At 51.7% G+C, this 23,954-nt stretch overlaps 3 protein-coding genes across 3 annotated transcripts; 1 reads left to right on the top strand and 2 right to left on the bottom strand.

The window, feature by feature from the left end:
- Window positions 1-943: 943 nt before the first annotated feature.
- Window positions 944-3,142, top strand: A1O9_12922 (uncharacterized protein; the record flags this gene model as incomplete). Its single annotated transcript, XM_013398174.1, has 2 exons — window positions 944-1,084; window positions 1,139-3,142. The coding sequence occupies 2 exons, from the start codon at window positions 944-946 to the stop codon at window positions 3,140-3,142; spliced, it is 2,145 nt and encodes a 714-aa protein (XP_013253628.1).
- Window positions 3,143-3,409: 267 nt separating this feature from the next.
- On the bottom strand, window positions 3,410-4,850 carry A1O9_12921 (uncharacterized protein; the record flags this gene model as incomplete). Its single annotated transcript, XM_013398173.1, has 4 exons — window positions 3,410-3,568; window positions 3,626-3,853; window positions 3,940-4,464; window positions 4,488-4,850. 4 exons carry the CDS (start codon window positions 4,848-4,850, stop codon window positions 3,410-3,412), a joined length of 1,275 nt encoding a protein of 424 aa, XP_013253627.1.
- A 6,173-nt stretch (window positions 4,851-11,023) lies between these two features.
- A1O9_12920 (uncharacterized protein) lies at window positions 11,024-11,720 on the bottom strand (the record flags this gene model as incomplete). The annotated part of the gene is made up of 2 exons (XM_013398172.1): window positions 11,024-11,594; window positions 11,647-11,720. The coding sequence occupies 2 exons, from the start codon at window positions 11,718-11,720 to the stop codon at window positions 11,024-11,026; spliced, it is 645 nt and encodes a 214-aa protein (XP_013253626.1).
- Between the last annotated feature and the right edge of the window lie 12,234 nt (window positions 11,721-23,954).

Raw genomic sequence — 23,954 nt, 5'->3', positions numbered from 1 at the left:
CCCACATCGGTTAGCCCAAAGGACAGCAGCACGATGAGACATCCCACCTACATCTAAGGATCCTCACCTCAATTATGAAAGAGACTTGATGACTGGGCTACTGTACGCCTTCCTTCGATCCTACGATTGTTGGGTCCATTTTCTTGCCAATACCTTCAAAGAACACGCTCCCATAAGAATCTGAAAACTTGGAGACCATAAATTATGGGCAACTTGACTTAGATCTAGCTTAAATAAGTCAAGGCCTTGGCGGTTGAATGGCCCGCCGAAAGCTCTCAATGCTAGATCAGCGTGATACTGTAGGGGATCTTCAAGATCAAAATCATTAAAAAGAATAAGAGCATCCAGAAGGGTGGAGGACTGATCATGCATGCTATCGGTCTGCTCAACGGTCACTGCACGCTATTTGATATGAAAGTTGAATTGTCGTTCTCGTCTGGAGAAGCTCTATTCGATTCTGGCTCGAGATTTCTGCACGTGACAAATCTAGACCGCTAACCTAAATCTCCTTCAAATCATCGTATATCGACAACACTTCGTTGACTACAGAACCAGCCCGATTGGATGTTAAGGTAGCCACATTGCCAAGGTGCCCATCCTTGGTATGGTGCGCGTGGTTGGTTCGTCCTCTCCCGGGGATACGGGAATCTGTGGACTCTCCTGCATGTTTTACGCCCCAGAATGAGCTTCTGGCCGACGTGGATGCGGCTCTGCTCTGAATGACCTCTCCACAGTTCCCCCCATCGATTAGCGTCATCTACCCTTCTCTACAAAACTTTCAGCCTCCATCACAAGTAATGCTAGAAGCCCCCACCATGGCTGCAAAGTTCAAAGTTGCCTTGTAATCAGCCATCAGCATTGGATTCCTCAATTCCCCAAGATAGCCTCATTCAGAAGGATATTACATGTGTTCCGGCCATCTGCAAGGCTCCCGTCACCAGATATGCTTGTTGATCTCCCCTTTGACGTTCTTCATCACGTTGCTCGACACCTTGATATCAGATCTTACCACAACTTGAGAGAGACATGCTCTGTGCTCTATGGTCATCTCAGCAATGAGAACACGGCTAGGAAATGTCTAGAGGTGAGGCTTTCAGTTTTGCTCCTGACCTTTTTTGCTTGGGGCTAATAGCAACAGCGAAGCATCCCTCATTCTACATGGGCACGACTGGCACTGTCAACACTGGGTAGAGTGGGCTTTAGGCAGCTTTTGGGTCGATGTTATGGCCAAAGACAATCGATTCAAAATGCCTCGCCTTATTCGGCAACTATAATAGGACATGGCACTAGCTTCGTGTATGCCGCTGGCGTTCTCTGCTACTCAAACAATGAGGGAGTACGTATCCTCGATTTCAACAGCGGGAAGGCTACTGAAAAAGTCTTGAGCGGAATGCTCTTCTGTAGCGAATTGGCGTTCAAGGGCTCGGGTGGCGACAGCCTAGAACTAGAAGCTCTCAGATCGGTGCAGGTTTGCAGTTACTCCGACAAGATTGTAGCTTGTCTCTGCAATTTCGGAGTCCTTGGACACTTCTTGTTTGCAGTCAATGTTGACGAGGACTTCGAGCCGTCAGTGCGATGCCCCGAGGGCTCGAGACATGATCGAATTCTGCTTTGCGTCAGAGTTCGCTCAACCAACAAACTCTTCGTCAGACATGATTCCACACACCTAGTCTACGGGACACAATCGGCACGAGGAATAGATGACCACCGTGAATGGCTTCTGGAAGTTTATCAGCTGTCCATGGGGGAAGCAGTAAGCAAGGAGCCTCTGCAGCTACGAAATTTCGACGGGTCGGAAATTGGATCTACTGCTTGCTTTACTATCTTTGAGGGACACTTCTACGCTGTAACTACTCAGACAAGCCTGGAACACGAGGAGGTTGACTGGACGAGCTATTATCGCTTTATCGGCTTTCCTCTGAACGAGCCGTCTCCGGATCTGACAATACGAGTGATATGGCGTCGACAACACGTGGAGGGACCAATCAATGACTTTTGGACCGTGCTGGAATTTCAAAACGATCATCGCACTGGCGAGTTATTGATTATTGAATGCCGTAAGGAATGGATCAACGGTGACAGTCGCTCTTCCCGAACATTCTACTCACGGCCATTCCATCGGGCTGAGAATCCCGAGTCGACAGACGGCTTACGCCATCCACCCGATGATCCCCTGAGCAAGACCTTGAATCAAGAAAATAATAGTCGGTTTGAGCCATCAAGGCATAGAGCTGCAAAGTACGTACATACAGAGGCAGGTGCGTCCGGGAGTGTGAAGGAATACATCAGGGCGAAAACCAAATGGAATGGATATTGTTTCAACTCGCAGTCATTTGTCGACATCGTCACAGAGGAGTTTAAAGCGGATGACAACCCTGTCGCCACGGAACGTATCAAGCTACGTGTGGTGAGTCGCAGTGAAATCTCGCCCTTTTCCCCGAGTCACATATCACTCTGGCCACCGGACAGTGCACCTCAATCGCTGCATGACATCCTCTGCCCAGGGGGGCGGGCCGGTGAAGTGAAGGCCGAGCTGGGAGATGAAGGCCTCATTTACATGGCGGGTCCACCTATCGTAGAAGGGCATGACGAAAGAGCACTCGTGTTCGTTAGTTTTGATCCTCTCTTCGGATTTGAGGGCATGACGAGGCTTGATGGCACACCTGCTCGTCAGAGGAAAGAGAAGGAGGATTCCTCACCCTGTCGGGCGAAGAAGAGAAAGTTTTTCTCCTCTGATGGTCAAGGAAGAGGCATTATCGAGTCTACTCCGGATAAGGGGAAGCGCCTTGCTTCTTCAGACCTACCTGATCGGCCCAAGCGGATCAAGACCGATGATCAGGGGACAAGCGAGACTCTACCAATACCAACAGACTCGCAATCAAGTGCTCCCACTACGTCCACAACTGCACTGACTCCGACACCATCGGCATGCCCTCCGCCTCTCCCGACCGATCAAGCTCCGAATCCTTGTTTTTCCTCTACCTCAGGGCACGATGAAGCTACAACACAGTCATCCTCATCCTCACCTACATCAGACGCGCGCTCGCGGCATCCCCCAGACGGCTACCAAAGCGCCGGCTTGTTGGCATGGCAGGAAAAAGCGGCGTACCTCACCATTGCGGAAAGTATCTGGACAAGATGAAAGATGATCGTAGATGGGACAACATGCTTGATTGAACGTTCGACGCATTCCGAGACGAGAAGGCTCATAGAGCCATCCAGGTCCTCAAGGCGAAATCCACTAAACTTTTTGTTTATATATGGAAAGTCCACACCTAGTCTAATATGAGAGCTCCTCCACTTTGACGAACTCCCTCCATCACAAGGGAGCAGCCGCTGAATGTCATAGTCGGCGTTTGGAAGCCCGTCCCAGTTGCCAGAAACTCCATACTCGGCATGTATACATAACTCAAAGAGACGAGCAAGTAAGATTTGCGTGAGCATAGTCGAAGGCATCCAGGTACCCCATCAATTGGACCACAGCGGCGCATACCACCAGGATGTGAAAGAGTGAATGGGAGCCCCATAGGTCGAATTCGCCGGGATATCGACTTTCCGGAAACCTGGTCTTAGAACCATATGTGTTAGGGCCAATTTCTCTCGTGTGCGGAACTGGGAGAGTTACTGCATAAAACGAAGTCCCAGATAGAAGGCAGCCTGCTTTTGCCAGAGTATAAGGAAAAGCTTTTCTCATCATCTGCGACATGCCGAACACATTGAGTCCGTGGATCAAGGGCGCCACACCGGACAAGCCAGTTGCCACGAACATCAATGCTCGGAAGAGGCGAAATTTTGGGCCCTGGAACTTGGGATGCATTGTCACGAAGATGGTCAACGTCCCGACAACTCCAATCTATCAGCGAGGAAAGAAGAGTGTTAGACTCGAGTCCCAGGTCTGAGATGAGGAAAACAAAACTGTGCGCATGGAGATTCACTGACCAGAAACCAGTAGATATTGCGCGGCAAAGGTTCACACCAGAAAACTATGTATATTCCTAAGATAAGGTCTCCTAGTATGAAGATCACTACACCCAGCATGTCCAGTCGCAGGCAGAAATGTGCCACCTGTCGGGAGTGGTTCATCAAGGTGTGGTACGTCGCCGACAACGACAGGCACGTGACGGCCGCCAACATGAAGACGGAGAAAGCAATGAAATCGGCGCCAGTGACCCCGGAGTATCTGCTGGCAAGGTACTGCTGGATATACCACTCGCCGAGTAGGAAGAAAATAGCCGGGATGGCGTGGGAATAGATGTTGACCGACTCGTTGTGGATATACGACCAACTGAAGAATGAAGCGTGAGCCGAGCCTGAGATGGGCCGATAGTCACGGAGAATCCATTCACGTCGGTACCATTCCGGCAGCTCATCGAACGAGAGAAGAACTCGGCGCCGTGCCTTGCCTGCCTTGGATGCGGTGTCGCTGATGGATTCCACTTCCTGCCCTTTGCGCGCCCCTGGCGGCTGCGGGGGCGGAACTCGAAGACAGGGAGCGGATACCATTTGCCGTCGTGCCTGATGATAATGTAATTTAATGTGGCGAGGTCGGATTTTGAGAGAAAGTGGAAATGCAAGATGAAGAAAGCGATTTCCCTCTTGCTTTGTTTCTTGCACTGCCCTTTCATTCTGTTGTTCTCGCCAGGCGCCAGCACCTTCTCATTGCGCAGGTGTGTATCGGAATAAGCAGGAACCAACCACATCGGGCTGTTCAAGCCAGGATGGTCAGCCTCAATTGTACAATTGGTCCTCGTCCTCTCCGGGCTGTCCTTCCATGCTGAGCCCCCTTCGTGTTTTGATAGGAATAAACTGTCGACTGCTGTACGAGAGTCGGCGAGATGATTTCTATCCATTTTTGCCTTCCGCCGAACAACGGAATGCGCAATGCTTCCTCCGAATCGCCTGCCCTCAATGGCATATCTCACGGGCCCATCCCCTCTTTTGGTTCCATTGAGCCCCCCTAGGACCTATTGAGGCTTTTGACGGGAAGATAGGCAATAGCCAGGCACAACTTAGCCGAGGAACCCCACTACGAGCTCTTATAATTACAGGTACCTTACGATTCTACAATGGGGAATGTTACATCTCGATGTTTAGCAAGTTGGAAGGCACCTAGTTAAGCTCATCTATGCGCCGGCATACTACGTCAATAATATCCTCCGGGCGCTGAAGGAAGAAGGACGCAGAACGACTTTCATCCTGGTGGGGCTTGTGCGTTGGCGTAGCTGCCAATACCTCTGATGCACCGCATTGCACCAATAGTGCTGCTGGACCGTAATTAGGAGTGTGTGGTAACTGACACCTATTAGGCACCCAACAGGTACACTACAGCAGCCTGGGGACTATAAACCAGTTAGTCCACTAGATGCATACTTAGCTGTTCAAGAATAAAGGGCTGCCAATTATACCGTATAAGTTATAGGGCGTTTAAGAGAGAAGACAATTTCCAAGTCAATAGTGTTAACGGTGCCAAGTCGCCACTTGATCTCACTCCTCTGTAATCGGCCAAGGAGGAGGTGTGTGCCGTGACTGTGATAGCGACGCGGCGAGATTACAGTCTTTACGAAACCATCGGTACGGTGAAATACCAAGTGTCGAACAGGGTGGATCTTATGTAACTTACTATGTTTGACTGCACTCTAGAGCAAATGCCTTTTGCCACGACGAGAATTGCCGTAGATAGGAACCTCCTCTCTCATCTCAAAATCCGCTGGACTGAATCGTGTTCTGTAGAAACCCCACGTATTTGGTTCGCGTCCTTTCGTGCTCCGTGTAGCCGTCCTCTGTTGCCTATAGCAGACTCACAATGACGACAGCGGGCTGAGCCCTCGGCCGCGTGTTGCCGCTACGGATGGTGTCCTGGAGTGTTTTGGCTCGCAGGAAAGGCGTGGTGCGGGGGCCAATCCCGTCCTCTATATAATGCTGGGGTCCCCTCGGCCACCTCCCGATTTCGACTCTCCTCACGCATTTTAACCATGGAAAGGCGGTCCAACCGGACTGCTGTTCCTGGGGTATACGACAACGCCAAGACCAGAGTGTCTCAAGTTTTCGGTCGAGGGCTGGGACAGCGATCCTTGGACGAGGCAATACCGAGATTAGTTTTCATTTATCGACTGGGGGCGTGCTTCGGCCGGCGCGACGGGACAGTCGGAGCGCCAATGGTAAAATATCGCTTTTCACTCGAGATTTTCGGCCGGTCACCGAGTGGAACAGAACCCGCAGAGGAGTGTGCGTATGTGCTTGGGTACATTGACCAGCTGGCTGAAGACACCATATGGAGGCCAGGAGCACAGCCACGATCTTGACCAACAGGAGTCGTGAAACGAAGCACTGTGTCCGCTACGAGGGGAAGGTGTCGTGAATGAGTGGTCAAGGCAGTACTATAGAAATGCTTCGGGCTCGCCGTATCCGCCGAGACCGTGGCGCGTGCATTGGGATTTCACCGCGACCACGAGTCGCTTGTCCACCACACGCGACCCTCCGAAGGAGATGATCAAAAACGGCCAACGTCCATACGGACCGAGCTACGGTATACTCGAGAACGGTGGTCGCGCGTCTTATCTGGCTGGTGGATAGAGCTGTCTATATCTTTACGAAGGAATTCCATTTCTAGGTTGGAATGACAGCGATGCATACTACCTGGATTCGATGATAGAGCGCGGCTTAAACGACTCTAAAATGGTATGTCTTCGACAAGTACTTATGAAGTCTTGATAAAAGGCCCGGTTATCTCACATGCCCTGGTAAGAATAAGAGCAATAGGAAGCGGGCGGGCAGAGAATTGGCCATCAAGGAGTAGAGACTCTACGGCGGCCTCCTTAGGCTAGAGAGCAGAGAGCTGTCTAGTAGCAATAAGAGCACTGCTCAACCTTCTCCCTTTTACCTCACTTCCAAGTATCATACGAGAAATACACGTCTCCTCGTACAACAGTCCAAGTTCACCCCTACCATCTGGCTCTTGCCGATTCAGTTGCCACAACCGATGGATTGTTGGAGGGGTTGACTATATCGGTCCGTTCGTGCCGATTTCTCGTTTCGATGTGAGGTACATCGTCATCTGTGTCAATTACTGCTCTCGATACGTGTTCACATGTCTGGTGAAGGCCGTAATGTCAGCCAAATCCATGGAGTTTCTTGTGCTCTTCTGAAATTTCAGTATTCGGATACACGAGGATAGTATAACTCCGGATAACATGCTGTGGCCCACTTTCTCCAAGGAGTCTTTCCGCAAATGTTAAAGCCCTGAGGATTAGAGAGACACATCCGCCATAGCTATCCATCTAGCGTTAGGCAGTCGAGTGCGTAGTGAAGCTTGTCCTCGGACGATTTGAGGAAGGCCCTCCAAACGGGTCAAAATTTCACTTTTAATTGAGATTTCCGTACTGTACGACCTTTTATGGTTCAACAACTGAACGGATGGTAGCGGAGATATGCCCGGGCCTTGAAAGATGAATTGGGCTCCATCCGCGGAAGTTCACCCATGCCAGGAGACCCTGTCCTTGCGCAGACGATTCCAGCAAGACAAACAGCGCCATTAACATGAACTGGGAGGTATGATACCTCCTATCTGCAATATCTGGAGAAAGAGAAAGGCACGTCGAGGACAGTCGAATCAAAACCGCTGAAGGGAACTGACCACGTAAATAAAAATGAAGCTGTTTGCCGAAAAGGAAGAAAGGCTGCGGCATGATAGGGGTGTCGCTATACACTCGAGATGATTTCTAAGTTGGCTGAGGGGACGAGACGATGGCAGGACCGGGTCATAGCACAGGGTCTCATTCTCACTTAGGCAGCCATCTGGACAGTGGAGCCTCCCACTCCTTGCAGGCGTACGGGTGCAGCCATCGCCCATCCTATAAAACTCTCCTTCATCCTTTACTTTCTTTCCCCGCCGACCGTCGATATTCCCGTAACCCTACAATCGGCATCTCTCCGCGCTGGAAGATGAATTCCCCCGGCTCTCCACGAGAGCGACGACCGCCTTCTACGAAGGTTCATGGTACCATAGGACGAGGACAACTCCACGGGGTCCCCACGGACCGACATTCGAGAGGAACACAGGTCTCCGACCGAGAAAGGTCAACTCCGACCAGACCATCGAACGTTCCACGCCGGATGGCCCAAGTCCGGGGCTCTCGACCCAAGCGAACTCGTAGGCCGTTCAGGAGTCTGCCTCGCGAGTCACTCTACTTCCAGCACTTTCTCCCCCGGCCCGGGTGGACCCCACCGCGCCCAAAGCTACCGTCGTGGTATTGGAAGGTCGACGTGGCGAGCGAGGAGGAAGAATCCGAACATCGCGTTGAGGCCTACCGCCAAGAGCGACGCACACTTGCACATCGGTATTCCGAGGCGTTGAAACCCTCTGGCTTGTGGATTTTTGCCGACGAAGCACACCAGGCAGAGCATCAACAGGGAAAGATGGAAGAACGCAAGGGCCAAATCCGAAAGGGAACCATCGGGCGACCCGTTTCTCCTCCTTCTGGACGCCTGAGGGGGATCAACCTTTAAAAGTCTCTGAGATCTGTCAGAGAGCCGTCCATCGCAGACTTCCATTGGGAGGGGCGATCCCGTACTGCTACCAGGGCAGCACAGATCCTCAAGACGATCCCACGGCCAGCGACAGCGCGCCTAGTTGATATCTATCTCTTAGGGGACTAGGGTTCTGGTAGCCGCGATGGAAAAATCCCAAGGCATAGATCTAGGTGCAGAAGAAACACTCCGCAAGGTATATTAGACCTATAGTGCCTTTCAATTGATTGGTTTCACTGGATGGCATTCAGTCTAGAGATCCTCTCGGACGCGAAAAGGATCTCGGCCAGAAAGGGGAATTCGCTTTCTGTCAGGATGGCGTCAACTTCCGTTCCAGGCCTAGTTAGACAAACATGTGAGGGATGCTCTCGTTATTGTGGTTCCGTGAACTTGGGGTTGTCGTTATTAAAGTCGAAGCGTTGTTCATGCACTCTGAAGTGTTCAGGCATTCGAACAGCTTGTAAAGACTTTTCAGAAGGAAATATGGCGACTTTAGGCATTTTTCTGTCGTGGTTTGTGATTTTGATCTACCTTCTCCCCGAATTCCCTCGCCATGCCTTCGACCCGCTTATCTAGCTCGAGTAGTGGATCATTAGTTAAAAGAGCTCTCATCGACCCTGCATAGCGCCAATTCGAGTCCAAGCCTGTCGACGATGTCCATGATAACGAGTTCCTCAGATTGAGTTGCGGATCTATCGATGCCTTACGAAAACCTTGATACGGAATGTCGCCGTCGCTCCGTCGCACGCGAGTGCCCCCGGTCAACATTGTGGACTATGGATTTGGGAAGAGCGAGTAGCCTTCACGCGTCCGTCAGGGGGAGGGGCAGTCGATACCGTGCCAGGTCCATTCGTAGGTGTACGTTGTACGAAGAATCTTCCGAACCACCCGGAATATCACACGCGACAAGTGACCAACATCGTCCCTTGCCCCGTCGCGGACTTTTCGGCTGGGGCTTCGAGACCGTCGTTTTTGTCGCCAAGTTGATCGAGCAAAGGGACTAAACTGCCGTTGGCGCGGAGAGGGTGTCCACCATCGACGTCAATCGATAGGCGGAATGAAGACGCTAGAGGGCGTGGTCTCTCGTATCGTTGGCGTTGCGGAGGAGACCGTGGAATCTCGTTTTGCGGTAGGGTTAGAATTCGCGCTTCAGGACGATGGAACTGTTGTAATACAAGGCTCAACCGACTATGATAGGGAAGCTTCTACTATATTACTTTAGCGTATATATACTGTATGCTCCTACATCCTGAGGAAGTAGAAGAAGAAGAATAACAATTTATGCTTCCACTGCTATAATTTAGAACAGATATACCACTGGTCGGGCTTGCTCGGCTCGACGGAGCTGTTCCACACGGGACGTTTCTCTCTCTCATTATGGGCGGGGCGATGAAAGTGGCGGGTTGACGATCCAGTATCAGCGAGTTTCTTCTTTGACCCATATTCAACACTGACGGTAACCATAACTAGCAGATACATATTTGGAGGTGTGGACGGGACAGAATGTCTTTGGAATCTTAAGCTCTTCCCATGAATAACGGCCAACCTGCTTAGGTGTCCTAGAAAGGTGATTCTCGACCCTCTATGCCCTCTAACTTACTAACTTAGAAGCATAAACTTACATCTCGCTCCGTTTTCGGCCATGTCAAATTCTATATGAGGCTTGACTTTTATCCCAAAGATAATCTTCGCTACGATTCTATACAACAAGGGCTATAGCTCTTCAATACATGGTCAATGATGATGGGCCGGATCATTTTCAATTTTTCAAATCATCTTCAATTTTCCTTTCGGAGGTGATCAATACTCGACGGTAGGCTGTTTCTAAGTCGCTTCCCAGATGAATAGATTAGGCTCTAGGCCGCGTGTAAACTCCATGACCTGACTTTCCAAGCAAGTTCTGTCACTTTGTGGCCGTACTCTAGGTTCGAGGAAGGCTTGGAATATACGACAGATTTGAAACAGGGAGATCATAACCTGACCATAGTCGTCGTCGGTGGGAAAGGTGTACGTAGTACGGCGGAAAACAATTCTAGTGGGACCACGATCACTTTCCGGACGGAGAAGCTCTATCGCCATGACGGAGAAGAAAGGGTTGTATCCATGCATTGCACATGGTCATAGTCATAGAATCTTGGTATTTGCATTCACATGTGGTGCCTTGAGGATGTCGTTCACGTCTGCTGCAAACCAGTCGTCCAATATCATCAATCGCCTCTTGGGCAAGGCCGTAGGATATATGGTCGAATGTTTGAAAAGAGGTGAAGGCATATGAAGTCCCCCTTAGGTATAGGCGAGGTGGTGATTCGGCAGGGTCGGAGCCATGCTGGGGTAATCGAAGCTGCCAATCCGATGCAACTGGGTCCTTGTCCCTTATGTTCCGCCGGCTTGGACACAACCCGTTCGCGGATTCCTGATATTTCGGGTGATATGTCTAGACCTAGATGAGGTGTGATTTGCCAAACACCTCGACGAGTGTAACGTGAATTAGTTCGCGCTAGCGTATTGAGCGCCAAAGATATTTGCTGTCCTCCTCTGGAGTCTTGCCGGCGGCAAAGACAGACGCCATATTCCTGACGAAGCGGAGGTCTTGAAAGGTGTCCAGCACGGAGTCTTTTATGTCAGGATACTTGCGAATGTATCTCGCAAACGCCTGAAGCAGAGTTTCGGACAATGGCGTCTGGTAGGCCGCGTCCGGAAAGATGGGTATAGTCTCGCGCGAGCCATCGAGGTCCCAGAATGAGACTTTGATAACCTCCTTTATCTCTGCGAGCGGGGTCTTCATCAACAGGAAGTCAGCCAGCACAAAGACTTTCACGGCAACCATAATTCGAGCGTAGGGTTCGGCGGGCCATGAGAAGCGGTGAGTGTACATCCAATCAATCACGTGTTTCATAGCTTCAGGATCATCCGACGCCATGTCGATCCTCTTTTCTGTCCCCTCTTTGAAATCACCCTCCACGGCCCTTTGAAGGTGCGGTGATTCCCTAGAGATAATACCATGATGGACGAGGAAGGGCGTATCCTGGTTTCCTACATAGAGGGAGACAATGGGGGTTTGGAAGTCGCTACACGCGGCCGTCAGTAAATACGAACGGCTATAGCATCGACGACGCTCACCTGATAACTTCATTCTCGGTTACGGCTAGGACTGTGGTCCCATCCTCCACGCGACGGCGCTTGGTCGCAGGCATGGCGGCGCATAACAGGGAGTTTTCAAGGTAGAGGCCTGAGAGGGGCGGAATGGATTATCCGTGGACATAGAGAGACGAGCATTCACTGGAGAAGGAAAGCTGCGAAGGTCCTGGGGGGTGACACTGCCGACGGTAGTGGGCTCCCGATTAGGAAGGTCTACCTCACGCGTTTCACGACGCGTGAGGAGCGCGTGCTGAAAGTCATGGTCACGTCGGACAAGGATTTTCAATGGCTTAAGTTAACTTATTCTGTCTTTATGTTTTTAGCCATTCTGAACCCGGTAGCAAGGGATGGCTGTTGGGAGCTTAGGGGTCGATTCTACGTGTCAGGTGAGTAGAGCTTGGCGACTAGGTCGCTGAAGCATCCTTATTTGGCCCCGAATCTTGAATCTGCCATTCCTCCACCATTGCGAAGTGCAGGTAGCAGATTTTTGAGAGCTGATGATGCCACGTTACGTATTACAGGGCATCTTACCATGATGTTGATTTCTCACGCACTTCAACCACGACGATGCACAGTCACGAAAACACTTCCTGCCTCGCACACTTCGAGTTAGACACTGTAATTGAATAGCACCCAGACTTCAATTCCGCCTGCGATCCCATCTTCACCTTTCACCTTGAGCTTTGTCACCCTTTCAACCATGAGCGCAGACAACGGCGGTTGTCAACGATGTACACAAAGGAAAATTTCGTGCACCCTAACACCAGGGCAAGCTTGTGAAGCCTGCCGCCGGGCAAAAGCACGTTGCGATCCGCTCGCCTCGAGCAAACCCTCCTCTCCACCCGGCAGGCGCGGTCCTGAGGGCGACGCACAATGTCCGACCGGCCACGAACCACTCGAGATGCAAGAAAAAGGGCACCTTGTCAACGATGTACACAAAGGAAAATTTCGTGCACCCAAATACCAGGGCAAGCTTGTGGAGCCTGCCGCCGGGCAAAAGCGCGTTGCGATCCGCTCGCCTCGAGCAAACCCTCCTCTCTCCACTTGGTAGGCGCGGCCCTGAGCGACGACGAACGGCTCCAAGTCTAAAAACAAGAACGCGAGCGAAGTCACTCCATACCCGCCCGCTCGAAGCCAACGATCGACCTCGCCGCTCAACCCCGGATCTGGAGGCAGGCCGACGCCGAGATTGCCAGGTGAATCCGACAGCAGGAATACTCGCGAGAACCCGGATGGCTTCGCCCACGAGGCAGGAGTTCCCCCGGGCGATACCTGACTGGGGGGCACCTGCGGGCTTGCCAGACCTTTATGAGGGGCTCGAGAATGATATTTCATCATTCACATTGATCCTTGTGCACGGTCGCCGCAAGAGTGTACCTAGTCATCCGGATATTGTCGACATTCTGGCCAAAATCGAATCCAAGTGCGAGAAGGCAATTGATCACTACATGCCGGCCAAGTCGTTTGGCGACGTGACGGTCAACAAGATGAGGGATGACACAATCAGACTCTGTGGGCTTCTCGTTGCGAGCCGAGACCCCGACGGGATCAGACAGGCCCTCGAAATCCTCTGCTCGCACCGCAGCATCTCTGTGGCCGACTTTCTCCGCGGCTATGCGGCCGCGGCCATCATGAAGTGGATCTATCTGGACTTTGACTTGCTGATTGACTCACTGCTTGGAACGGAATTGCGAGGCACAAAGTCGAACTTTGTTCTAGAGAGTAAGTTTTTGAACGCGCCTTGCGCGTTTTCCTTTTTCACGCTTTTAGCTAAGACTCCGCGCCGGACAGAAGTGCCCCACCTCACAACCAGGCCATTCAAGTCATGAAATTAGAGTATCTTCAGTGGCGCTTCGACACGTCTATCCCGGAGCTGGCCGCTGGGTTTACACGGAGACTCGCCGACGATCTCAAAAACTTCAGACTGGCCGATTCAGTCTTCGCAACGCCGGGTAGATCGGCGATGTCACGCTCTGAGCAGTTCGATTCGTGGGAGCGGGACATGTCGGAGGCCTTTGCTAGTGCGTTGCGACTGCGGAAAGAGCTTGCTTGCAGCCCTCTGAAGTACAACTACATATTTCCCACCAGCGGCCGACCGTTTGAGAACGACACGATGAAGTCGCTGTCCGAGGACGACGTCAGTGGGCTCGCCACAGGTAAACCTTGTGTTATTGGCGAGGCAGTGGCATCGGATCTAACCCGCGCGGTCCCCGGATTCTACGATATCGCCTTGTCAAAGGTGTCTTCAAGAGCGTCCTGAAGTGGTACGATGACGATTCGGGTCATCGGCGATCACTTTTGCTCGAGCAATCACCACATGGGAGTGAGGCTCCATGGCCTCGTTCCAACTGTCAATCCGAGGACTCAGGCAAAGAACGACAAGCCCATGCCGCGCAACGCCGCAACGAAATATCAACAGCAAATTATACTTAGACATAGCGAAGAGCCTGATGGAGGACAAGTTTCGGAGAGCCTTTGGAGTTAAGTTAGTTGATTTAGACAAAAAACCAGTAAAGGAATGTCGAAAGAAGGAATCGTTTGCAGGCAAGGATCGAAGGCGTTGAGTTGGAAGTGTCACGAACCGCTGATGTGGGGAGGCAGCAGGAAGCCTGGTTCTCGCCAACGCCCTATATGAATCCGACGACTAGTACTCTGTGCCTATGTAAAGGGTCGTCTCCCACGACCGCGCACCCTCAAGCAGCTTAGTCCTTGCTTCTCCCACTAAAATCCAAACATTGAGCACTTCCACACATCCATCCAGCTAAAGAGATGCTACGCAAGAATCTAGGAAAAACCGTGCTGAACCCCCCACCCCTAACAGTGGGCCATCGATATGGCCATCCAAGCACCGGCTGGTACTGTATGCTGCACGTTCAATTTCGCCAGAACGATTTGGAGCGGGTGTTTGAGCTCGTGGGTTCTGACCGCGTTTGTATCTAGTTGTATGTGGCTTCCGGAACTGGATTCTCTCCGCCAGTTTGAGAATCAACGGAAGGAGAGTTTGCGACTGGTGACTGGTTACTGGCCACAAGATCCCAGAGAGCGGTGGTTGGCATCGGGTGACGGGTCGAGTGTAGAGCAGCTGTTCAAGGAATACAAGGTACTGTACAGCAACTTTTTCCAATGACATGGGAGACAAGGGCACCTGTCCGATCTCGATGTACTGACTGTAACATTTCAATGACAGGATCTCGATAATTCTACCCTACTGGTTGTTCTATTTGAGCTCTCCTCACCACCATCCATGTCTGCGATGGATGGAGTATTTGTGGACGTCGACTCGGGAATCGCCGTCCTCCCGTAGGGGGACATAGAAACAACAAGTTTTTGGATGGACCAGTTTAGGTTCAATGATCGTCCTGTGAACAGCGTTACTCAAGAATCCAGGATCACCGACTCTCTACGCACTTTATCCTATGACCCATGGGCCCCTGCTCCGAACTCTTCCGAATACTGCGAGAAACTACCGCTGGAAATCATGACGACGATCTTAAACTGCCTGGACATACATTCGTTGTCGTCATTCGCTTCCACGAACAGCCGATTCAAACGTCTTGTCAACTGCCAGGGGTTTGAGACTCGACGAGACTCCAAAGAGATTCTTCGCCTATTTCCGCAGCCGGGAATTGGTGTGGAATTGGTTTCATCGATTGTATAGAGAGTATGTAAGTAAGTGCTCGGGAGAAGCTAAAGTATGGGGCAGCAGTGCCAAGGCCAGGTCGTCACGTGCTCCTAATAATAAGGGAGCAAGTGGCCCCTTTCTTCCGCGAATTACTGGCGAAGTGTTCTTGCAATCTGCTCCTCGCGAGACTTCCCATCTCACGGTGACTTTCATTACGCTCCGAGAGGCCTCCCGACCATCGATCCCCACCCGACATCGAAGAGGAGGAAGAGAACATGCTCATACGGAACCTATAAGGTCGACTGAAACAAGAAGTACTTGACTACCTTGACGATTACACACGCACGTGGATTCCAGTTCGGAGTACTCTATCTCAAAAGCGGGCAGTGCTTGTCTTCTTGGACAGCGCAGCAAAGGCCAGTCGACGTATGGACCTAGAGCCCATGTCCCGTTAGGTCTCGGGCGGTGCCCCGGGCTTTCTGCGACGCCCAACCCCACTATCACGTGACGCTCTAATACACTCATTCACATCGCTCAGACGACGGCCTGTTTGTTGGCCTGGTCCCAGTGGTCGTGAAATCCAAACCGATAGGCTGACGTCCCCGTCGGGAGCTCGACACATCTTTCGATGAAACTAAGCCCGGGTGGATTCCGGTTCCCCGGAGGCAGCTTTGGCTCAATTTCATCCGCACAGTCCCCTGCGTGCTGCTCAGGCTCGGGGACAACGCTTCGAGGCCTCCGTGTATTCCAATGACTGACAGCCCATCCTTGCCCTGCGGGTGAGTTGGCTTCTGGACCGCATGGTCTTTTGCCTGCCAAGGATCGCTGCCTGCTGGCTTGTGTTGAATTCTGTGGCCGTCGGAGCGACCCTCGAACCAAGCGCGACCGGGGTGCACAGGATGGCGCCACAATCACCTGGGGACACGTTCTCCGATGTGTTGTCCATGCAGGAGTACGGTACGAGTGGGGTGGGAGGATGAGATGACAACAAAACGGCCACGCGGTTGTCCGGTGGAGAGAAATGTATCACCTCATCAGACCATGATGATGGTCTCGCTGTTCGCGGCTATGGGGCTACAATCCCAGATAAAATCGGGACACAGGACAGATCCGAAGGCCATTTTATCTCGCAACTTTCGAAATTGTTTTGCTAGACGGGTCAATGTTCATGATGAGGTATAGGTTGGGAGTCTACGAGCTTTATAGATTGGAATATCTCTTGGAACCGAAATTCGAGGTCGCTCATCTCTCAAACAAAGTTCAACAAGACCGCCCTTCTTCATACGGGCAAGGTATCAGTTCTCGGAAACGGACGCCGCTCAAGGTCACGCATGGTTATGAGCAAACCTTACACCTCCGGGTTTACGAATCGCCCGATACGACTCGGAAGGAACGGGTAGAATTTACAGAACATCTAGACAGCAAAGGCCCCGCGGAGTTAGAAGCAGAAACGACCTCGAGTGTTTGTATTGCCGTCGCCCCCATTTCCGAGCACGAAGTGGCAGAATACGTCGAGCGCCATCGGACGCGATTCGAAGACTTTCGCCAAAAGTATTTCAAAGAGTCTGGGTACACACCCCGCCAGGTCGTTCTGAAGAAGGCCGGACTTCACCAGTCGGAGTTGGTTCTGGATACAGTGCGCGTTCTCATTGCGTACCTTCTGACGACCTCTGCTCTGGGAAACCACGACCATCAAGGACACCCGAGCACGGGAATGATTCAGGAACCTAAGTCCGTTCTATATTGTCTGGGTGTCTTAAGCCCCTCCGTCTGCCTCGCTGTGAAGGATGCTCTGGCCACATGGTGGCGTCGACGCCTCGGTGAGGTACTGGGCGTCCTCGGGACGAAGCCGTGGGAGCTAGCGACAGAAGAACATTTCCTCGTCATCGCCCTCCTGGCCATCATGCTGGAATGCGTGATGTTCGACCTCCACTATCACGAAACGGAGGATCAAGAGATTAAAGCTGAGGAGATCTGTGGAGTCATCCTTACTCAGTTCAAGTCGCTAGACAGTCGCAGGGCGGTCACCAGGGTCTGTGAGCGTGGCTCATTCTGGTTGAGCCGCATGAAGCCGTGGAGCTACAACCGAAAGGACGACGATTGCTTCACCAACTTGTTGCTGTACCTGGTGCGGGCGCCTTCGTGGTCGACACGAATGCAAATGATCGTCGGGGAGGGCGTGTGTCTGATGAAAGCCTTGCGGAAGCGCTTGAGCTGAAAAGGACCAATGGACGGGAAACTAGTCAAGCTGTTTGTGCCTGACCCCGGAGTCTGAACGCGAGATGGTTACATCCAAGTCTCTCGGATCACACGATGAAATTTAGCGAAAAGGGGTTAGCTCCGGAGTGTTGATAGAGGGAGAACAAGAACATGGAAGGGCTCACCCCTGTCCTCGTGATCTGCTTTTGTCGCCCATGCTTCTGTAGTGAGGTAGTTAAACAGCAATCATTGGCCACTAACAAGTCATGGGTCGAATTTGCCTTGGATTTCGTCCCCTACTCGCTTGACTTTGAAAACAGTAATTCCTCGGTAGTACAGAATCCGATCCCTGTGATGGCATCATCTTTCAGCCGCGTTTTGGCGAACTCAACGGCTCCGCCACGGTCTTGAGATGGTACATGGTCATTCAAATCGGACTCGTTTCTCGTGGCCCGCCAGGGTACTGTACTCATCTACGAGTGCTTGAAGCTTCGGCCCTCCGACGCCGTGCCGCGAAGACGCAATGACACCCTTGTAAATAGGCCATTTTTCCGCGATCGGGTGAATTCGAGACAAAAATTCCGCCAGTTCACCCATCCTCTCCGAGGGGCGCCAGGTCAGGAGAGCATCGGCGAGATGGTTGGGATCCTTCTCGACGTGATGACTAAGATCCTAAGGCTGACCCTTTCTGCCGCTCTCGCACTTCTGGATCATATCCTGCAGGGGCACGGTATCCGTCGGGGTTGGACTTTCCGATCCGGGGGTCTCGGTCCTTCCACATTATCGTCTGGAGGATTGACGAGATCGGCGACCATTGTCAAAGACCAGAATCTTTCGGTTCGAGATCGACAGATGCTGGACGCCGGGGACTAGAAGTCAGTTCTCGGCCTTCACATTAAGTTACAAGAGAATGGTTGGATTTGTGAGACCAGAACTAAGATTTTGATGAATGAGCAAGATAAGGCAATTAGTAGAAAGCTCATACATACACCGTATAGTATAGGCCTGGTTTACTGACCCTAAATTAATGAGAGTCTCTCAACGCTTTGTTACAATAGCGATTTTGCCTTGTCATTGATGGCACTTTTAATACTCACCGCCTTAAGTTGCCTCTCCTCATCGCTGTCAGTCAATTAAGCAGCGTTAAGACCTTCCCAATTGCCTTTTGTTGGTGTCCTGAGGAGAATGCTTCATCATATTCCCTTTTCTGGAAATGCCTTAAGAATCACTGACCCTTCGAGCCCTCCTGCGCGCCAGAACGAGTCATTATTAGCGATCAAAATGCCGGCTTTAACTGCGTCGATTCCTAGGGCCCTTCCTGAGGTAAAACAGCAGTTTTGTGACCGGCATGCAGTCTAGGCAATGGTGGCACAGATGAGGCATTGGACGAGGCTTTACAAAACCTCCGCCTTGTCGATGACGAGGTCGATATCGGCAAAGTGATACGGAAGTGATACAGCCAAGTGTTGGAAGAACGTAAGAGGCTCCTACAGACGGAGAAAGGGCCATTCTAGATCACTTTACTTTACCGTACTAGCAAATATATATAGCAGGTAGAACAGGCAACATCAGGTAGAAAAAACAGAGCACTTTGTCACTTCAATGGACCACTCTACTGCCAAGTAAGCACCCCAACAATTCACCTGCAGCTATGCCTGATCAACTTTTTATCTCAAATCACCTGGCCATGGCTCACGTTTGGCTGTTTTTGGCGGAAGCAGAATAGCTATTTTGGTGGTGGAAAACTTGTGTCAAGATCGTAGAGAATAGGCCAGAAATGGCCTCTATACCCTAAAATAGCATTTGGAAACATAGCGTGCCCTAGCCTACCACGAAAATCCAACTAGCCGAAAAACTACCCCAGGTACATTGATTTGCACCGGCATGATCTCAGCAACGTCACTTCTAGCGACACTTTCCATGACAGTCGTCCATGTGGAACGTGTTCCTCAAGCGCTGGGCCACTTCCAGAGTCAAAATTACCTGCAGTGTGGCGCATTGCGAGCCTAGCTTACATGTGGCGCACGCCCTGCATTAGTGGCTGGTCTGGGCTTCCAATCGCCCTACGACGTTGGTTTCAGCCTCGATCTAGCCGAGAAAACCTTTCAATGAGTTTTACGAGGTCAGCCTTATCGCGTCTAAACACAACACTTCTATGGTTGGCAATGCTATAACTTGATATTAAGAGGACTTGGGAGGTACTTTGATGAGCTCCTCGTTACGACAGCGTACAAAATCAATATTACCACCATGTGGGGCGTATGTCACCGGCCTGTAAAGCGGCCTGTACAACAACCTTACCCAAAGTAGTAATTCGTAGGAACGGTCGTGGAAGGGGTAACTGCGTCGAATGGCCGTCCCCTTCCTCATGTCGCTGCACGCATGAACACTCAACCCATCACAGCAGCAGGGATGGAAGACACCCCTGACCCTGCGACGATGGCCTTGGCTCAGTCGAGGACTGCCTCAGAGAAAAAAAATCACATATGCTGCCCTGTCGGAATCGAGTCAGGTGCCACTGTCGACATTGTGCCATCGAAATCATGGGAGGCAATCAAAGCAACAAGCTGCTGCCCAAAAGCAATACCTCACTCCGTGCGAGGAAAAGGCCCTGGTCGAATACCTCCTTCGAGCGGGCGAACGGGGTTTCCCCATCCCACTCAAACTCCTACCCTATCTGGCCCACGTTATCGTCCGCCAGCGCTCCTCTCCTTCCCAGACCCCTGCGACTGATGTCGTGGTGGAACCTCCGGGCGAAAAATGGGCTCGAGGCTTCCGTGGCCGTCACCCAGAAATTGCCGCGAAAAAGTTGAGGCCACTAGAGTGGGCCCGAAACAATATCTATGACAAGGTCGTCCACTGGTTCACGATAATCGAGAAAGAATTGCATGATCCGGCAATTCGGCCAGAAAATGCGTATAATATGGATGAGACAAGGAACATGCTGGGCATTTTAAATGCTCGAAAGTTTCTCGTCGGTGACCATGAGCCGAAAAAGTAATCGAGGGACAGGGATTAATCGCGAGTTGGTGACGGCGGTCGAATGTATCTCGGCAGACGGGAGGGTCCTTGATCCACTCATCATCTGGCCAGCACTCACCCAGCGGAGTGCTTGGACCACACATCCGACGCCGGGATGGCATTTGCCTGCTCTCCGAGTGGCTATACCAACCGTGACATCGTACTGGACTGGTACCGCCGCGTATTCGACCCTCAGACCAAATAACGGGCCAATGGTCGGCCGCGAATCCTGATCAATGACGGGTTTGGGCCGCACGAGTCTCCCGAGGTGTTGCACTTCTGTCTTGAAAACAACATCATCCTCTGCCGACTACCGTCACACACCTCCCACAAGCTGCAGCCATGTGATGTCAGCGTGTTCGGGCCTCTGAAGACGGCCTATCGTGAGCTCGTGGAGAACTTATTTCGTGGAGGGTCCAACACAGTAGGTAAGCAACACTTCACCCAACTTTACAGCCAGGCTCGCCGTACCGCATTCACCCCTCGGAACATCAAGTCGGGGTAGGCAAAAGCGGGACTTGCCCCCTTTAACCCCGACCGCGTCCTCCGGGATATCGAGAAACCGCCAGTCGAGACAGTCCCGAGTGGTGGGACAGCAGAAATACCTCCTAGTGCTAAGCCACTGAAAATCCCAGTGACCGCCGAGAACCTTGCGTCTTTACGCCGACTGATGGACCAGAAAATCCATTCCCTAGACAAGGAAAGTCAACAGTATTTTCAGAAATTCGCCAACGGGGCCCAAGGGTTTGTGGCGGCACGTGATCTTCTCGCCAACGAAAATGCAGATTTGGTCAAACAGAACAACGAAAAGAAAACTCGAGCGTCGAGCTCGACGGTGGTGGGCAAGGGTCATATCATGAGTTATGAAGATATTTTAGAGATGCAGAAGCAGCGACAGGAGGGTGAGATTCGGGGGCTGAAACGTAAAACCTCCAACTTCGTGTCTTGGCATAAGGAAGTCGAAGCAGCCGAGCGCGAAATTCAGGCATTGGGATTGGAGGCGTTTTGTTCAGTGTTTTGAATGACATCAACCCTCCTCCGCCGATGTTGGTTGCAAAGCTGAAGGAGGTTGCCGCAGTGACAACTTAAGTAGCTACTGAAGGGGAGCACTCACATAGTAGTGTCCTACGGTGAAGCATCGGCCTTTTGGCGTCAACACCCGCATCTCTGTCGTGTGATTCTGCCTGACGCTTTTTGTCGGCCTGTTTCATGATGCTACTGATAGACCCCAAAAACGTATAAGACTGAGCAGTATTTCCCATCTGCAACCCTGAGATAATTGCCAGAACTACATCAGTACCCCGCCTTTCTTCTAGCCCTCGTACCAATCCCTTCGTTCGAACCATGGAGAATCCACCTTCCTACACTATCCCGATATATATCGCCACCGCTATCCCGTTCCAAAACGCAGGGCCACCTTTGGGGCCGAAATCGGCAGTGGAGATTGGCAGCTTCTATCTCGGAAGCCCCAATGTGATAAATCGGTGGTCCACCGAGTCCGTTGAATTTGGCCGCAAAACCATCCAGTCATGCTTCGGAACCTGCGGCATCCCTAGCACGGATGTTGCTCTTTACTTCGCAGAGATAACTTGCGAGAGAGGCACTGTGTGGCATCCTGCTGCTGCATATGCGACAGAGGTGAGAATGGGACTGCTCGCAGACCCCGGTGTTGAATGCAAGACGGCCAGCACATACCGTTTGACCGCCACCACGTCCAGCCCGAGGGCGGTAACATTCACCGGCGGAACTGAGCTCAACTCCATATTCCATGCCGGTCTACTCTACCCCGATGAGATTCAGCTCATTGGAGGGGCGGTGGAGTCGCCGGGATTCCTGGTTGTTTTGGCGGGGTCCGCACGATTCGCGACTATCTATGGGACGTTCAGATGGACAGCGGGTCAACTACGGGGGAGGGACCTGCCACATTCTCCGCGAACGAGAAGACCTTCACCAGGGAGGAAGAGGCCATCCAAACGCTATGTCGTGAAAAGAATCTGACACCTATCTTCATCTACGCACGCGCGCTGCTTGGTTCCGAGATGGAAGTGACAGCCATGAAAGAGTCCAACTACCGCACGGCCGGAGGGGGTCATATGCCCGAGGAAGTGCGGGTTGCCGATGGCGAGGACAACGCCAACAAGACGAGGGACTTCACTCAGGCCATTGAAACCCTGATGCGTGAGGAATCCTTCCAGATGACGGATCCCCTCGCGCTGTTTTTGTTCCACGCGGGCCCCGAGGTGAGAGATCTTGAGCGACAATTTGATGCGAGACCATCCCGATCTTGCGCAAAAGGTGCGCGAGGCCCCGGCGCGCGTTTGGCTGTCTACTGAGAAGGCGCATCTCAATGATGAGTTTGCTAGGGCTTTGCGTATATACTAGCTTGGCAAGAAGTCCGTCATCAGTGACAGTAAATCAACTTGACGCACTATTCAGGGCAACTTGTCAGAGGACTTGTGCTGAAATTGGTAGACCAGCGTCACCTGACAGAACGAATGACTCTCATATTGCTAACTAGGTCGCCCTTTTATAGAGCACGTAGACTTCCAAGACTGTTGGCAGGAAGAGAAAAAGAAATCAAAATCCCTACTGAATCCTGGGATGGGCTCGACGGGACCAGGAAAGCAGGGTGGACCCGTTGCATGTGCCCTCGGGGTAGGCCATTCGGAGAACTCTTGTGAATTCCATTATCCAGGAGGAAATAAAGGAATCACAGGAGGGTCCGAACTCGTCGTGTTGGGCAAATGGAATACAGGTGTTTTCAATTGCTGCTTCGCTCGGAGACACTCCAAATCATTCAGGTCCCACATTTCCACACGGCTGCCTGAGAGCTAGACTATATATAGTCAAGTGCGCAGGCCCTCAGTGGCCAATCACAATATCATTCATTCTAATCACATATCACCCATTATAATACCGTACAAGACATCACTAAGCCACTCAGAATGCCAAGGGAGCAATTTTTAATAGCGGCACGAGGTTTAAACCCTACTTTAACTCAATAATTGATGCCGTCGTATATAAGCGACCTAGCCCTAAATACCTTGCTGCTCACTATCCTGTCGTCTAGCACATTATGCATTACCGATGTGATGCGCTTGAAGCCCGAATGCTGAAGTTTGGGGCACCTTCAAAACATGCCCAAGAACTACTTTAGCTGCTTCTGAACACTGCTCACATCAGTATCTAGCTCGATAGCTATATCCTCTCCTTTAGCGCAGCCTGGTGTCGTTGACAAGCTACTGTTGTGGGATGTTCTGGACCAAGAACCCGATGGTACCCTTCAACCGCGCGGTCGTAAAGACTAAGAGCCTCGCTAAAACGCCGAGTAGTACTTAGGAGATCAGCTAGATAATAAATACTAGTCGACGTGTCTAGGTAATCTAATCCTAGTACCTTTTCCCTTCCCGCTAGTGCCCGCCGATTCATCTCTTCCGCCTTAGCGTAC

This window comes from Exophiala aquamarina (genome assembly GCF_000709125.1).
Source record: "Exophiala aquamarina CBS 119918 chromosome Unknown aczIA-supercont1.32, whole genome shotgun sequence".
Lineage (NCBI taxonomy): Eukaryota > Fungi > Ascomycota > Eurotiomycetes > Chaetothyriales > Herpotrichiellaceae > Exophiala > Exophiala aquamarina.
Note: the sequence above shows the minus strand (reverse complement) of the source record. Positions and strands in the feature narration are given on the sequence as shown.